Genomic DNA, 2,285 nt, shown 5'->3' on the forward strand with positions numbered 1-2,285 from the left:
GGGGGAAGGGAGAGGAGGAAGAAAAAGTCACAACGGAGCTTAATCACTAATCCAGCAGGTTTCTGGAAAAGCAAACTTCACCGCGCGCTGCCACCCAGCGCACACACCTCTGTGCAGAGCTCCGTCCCCCGAGTGCCGGGCACGGGCTGGCAGCGGCGCCGGGGCAGAGCGGAGCTCGCCGGAGCCCACACGCGTGGGGCTTCTCCATTCCTCGAATATCTGATAACTCCTGGGATCCTTCTAACTCCGTTTATTGCCTCCGGCAGCCTTTGTTTCTGATGTGAGAAGATAAACAATGGGAATTGTCTTAATCCTAAAGGCAAAGAATAAAAAGCACCGAGCGGGGGACGATCCTTTTATCACCATACATTTGCAACATCAAAAAAAGCTGACCCCCTTCCTTTCAAACGCACGGAAATGGATCTGCTTTTCCTCCCCTGTTGGCAGGAATGAGCCCTCTGCTCCGGGGCGGCCGAGCCCCCCGCGCCCACCCCTCGCCTCGCCAGCACGGACGGCTGCACACAGCCCTCCCCGTCTGCTGCGGCCAAACACCCCTCCGCCTTGGCTTCCAAATACCACCCCAGCTGCCGGCGGTGCTGAGGACCAGGGGGGTCCCACCTCTGCCCATCCACACCGGGCGGCTTGTCCACCTCGCTCATGAAACCCCCCCTTTGCCAGGCACTTCCCCGTGCCCGTCCCAGGGCAGCCCAGGCTGCTCCTCCCCAGGGACCTGCCATCGTCCCGCAGGGCTTCCTCAGCAGGACCTTCTCCCTGCAGGAAAAACACTCCCACAGTTCCCAATATACCTTCACCAGCAGCGTGACAGCTTAAAAGACCACCTTGATAGCTGCTATGATCCACCCACCACTTGCTGGAGACGCGTGGCGCGCAAGTGGCTCCATCTGGCAAAGGAGGAGGGGAGGAGGACAAAGTGAGAACGCATCCCGGGCAGCTACCGACAGGCGAGCACCTCTTCCCATGGGCAGGAATGCCGCTGACCCGGCCCTTATCCAGGCCGTAGGGAGCATCCCCCAAAACCCACAGCCTCCAGCGAGCCAAACGTGGAGGCAGGAGACGCGGGAGTTGTGTCTGGACGCGGAAAGGACTCCTTGCACCAGGAATGTGCTTGTGGGACCGTGCCCACCTGGGCGCAGGTGTCGGGAGAGGCACAGGGTGTCTCATGCCAGCAGCCCCAGGCGTACCTGTCCTTGCTGATGGAGACCCGGGGAGGGGAGATGGAGAGGGCCCACCTTCCCAGCCTGAGAGCGGGTCTGCTGGGTGCCTGCACTGGGAACTAATCAGTTCACGGCAGCCGGCGACACTGGGAGCAGGGGAAGCACCGTCTCCCACCAGAGAAGACTAATTAGGAGGAACCAGCCCCTTCGTTTCAAAGTTAGGTGGGAAGGTGCTGTCGTGCTCCATCCCTCTGCCCCGGGGGGGTCTCCCCAGAAGACAGTCCCACCGCCTTGGCAAACACGCAGGAATTTTCCAGAACGATTTCCGCCCCTGTTTACCTTACACATTATTTCAGTGTTTGTTCAGCGGGTTCCCGATGTCACCGGGCTCCTCCGCAGCAGGCAGCAGCCCCCCGGCCCCCCGTCCTCCCACCGGGAACCGGGGGTCCGAGGCACGGGCAGCCCTGTCCGCCGCAAATCCCCGGGGCCGGCACGCTCGGCTGCCCCAGCCCTGCCAAATCCTTCCCTGGACCGCTGGCCATCGCCGGCACCTCGCCAGCCCCCGGGCCCTGCTCTGACCCCACGTCCCGACCTCCGTCCTCCCCCGGCGTCATCCGGATTTATAACTTAAGGACAAAAAAGGGGCTCGATACCCAGCCCCGGTCCAGCCGGACGCGATAACAGGCGGGACCCCAGGGTCTGGGGAGGGGGGGCAGCCCCTGCAGCCCACCTGCCCGGGGGATGCGGGCTGTGACCCCCACCGCCACCGGTGCGGGGGTCAGCGGGGACAGCGGGTACCCGGCGCGATGGGGACGGGAGGCTGATGCCCCGCCGGGGGCCGAGCAGCATCGGTGCGGGGTGTCGGTCCCCGGTGCTGCTCGACCCCGGCGGCACCTGCTCCGCCGCCCCCGGGGGGTATCAACAAGTGGCGGCGGCGGCGGCGGCGGCTGCGGCACATCCCCCCCCCCTCCCGCCCCCGCTCGCCCCGCGGCTACTCACAGCCAGTTGCTGGCGTTGGCCGAGAAGGTGGCGAGGATGATGAGCAGCAAGGAGCGCAGGAAATACTCCGGGCTCATCCTGGAGGGCAGGCAGGGATAGAGCCAGCGGAGC

At 64.7% G+C, this 2,285-nt stretch overlaps 1 protein-coding gene across 1 annotated transcript in view; it reads right to left on the bottom strand.

Moving 5' to 3' along the window:
* Positions 1-2,279, bottom strand: part of WNT4 (wingless-type MMTV integration site family member 4) — a 17,034-nt gene extending 14,755 nt beyond the window's left edge. Inside the window, exon 1 of the mRNA XM_014946926.1 lies at positions 2,175-2,279. Within this exon, the coding sequence (XP_014802412.1) occupies positions 2,175-2,251 (77 nt within the window). The 5' untranslated portion in view covers positions 2,252-2,279. The remainder of the gene's footprint in view (positions 1-2,174) is intronic.
* Positions 2,280-2,285: the final 6 nt, after the last annotated feature.

This window comes from Calidris pugnax, unplaced genomic scaffold, assembly GCF_001431845.1.
Source record: "Calidris pugnax isolate Ruff unplaced genomic scaffold, ASM143184v1 scaffold152, whole genome shotgun sequence".
Classification (NCBI taxonomy): domain Eukaryota; kingdom Metazoa; phylum Chordata; class Aves; order Charadriiformes; family Scolopacidae; genus Calidris; species Calidris pugnax.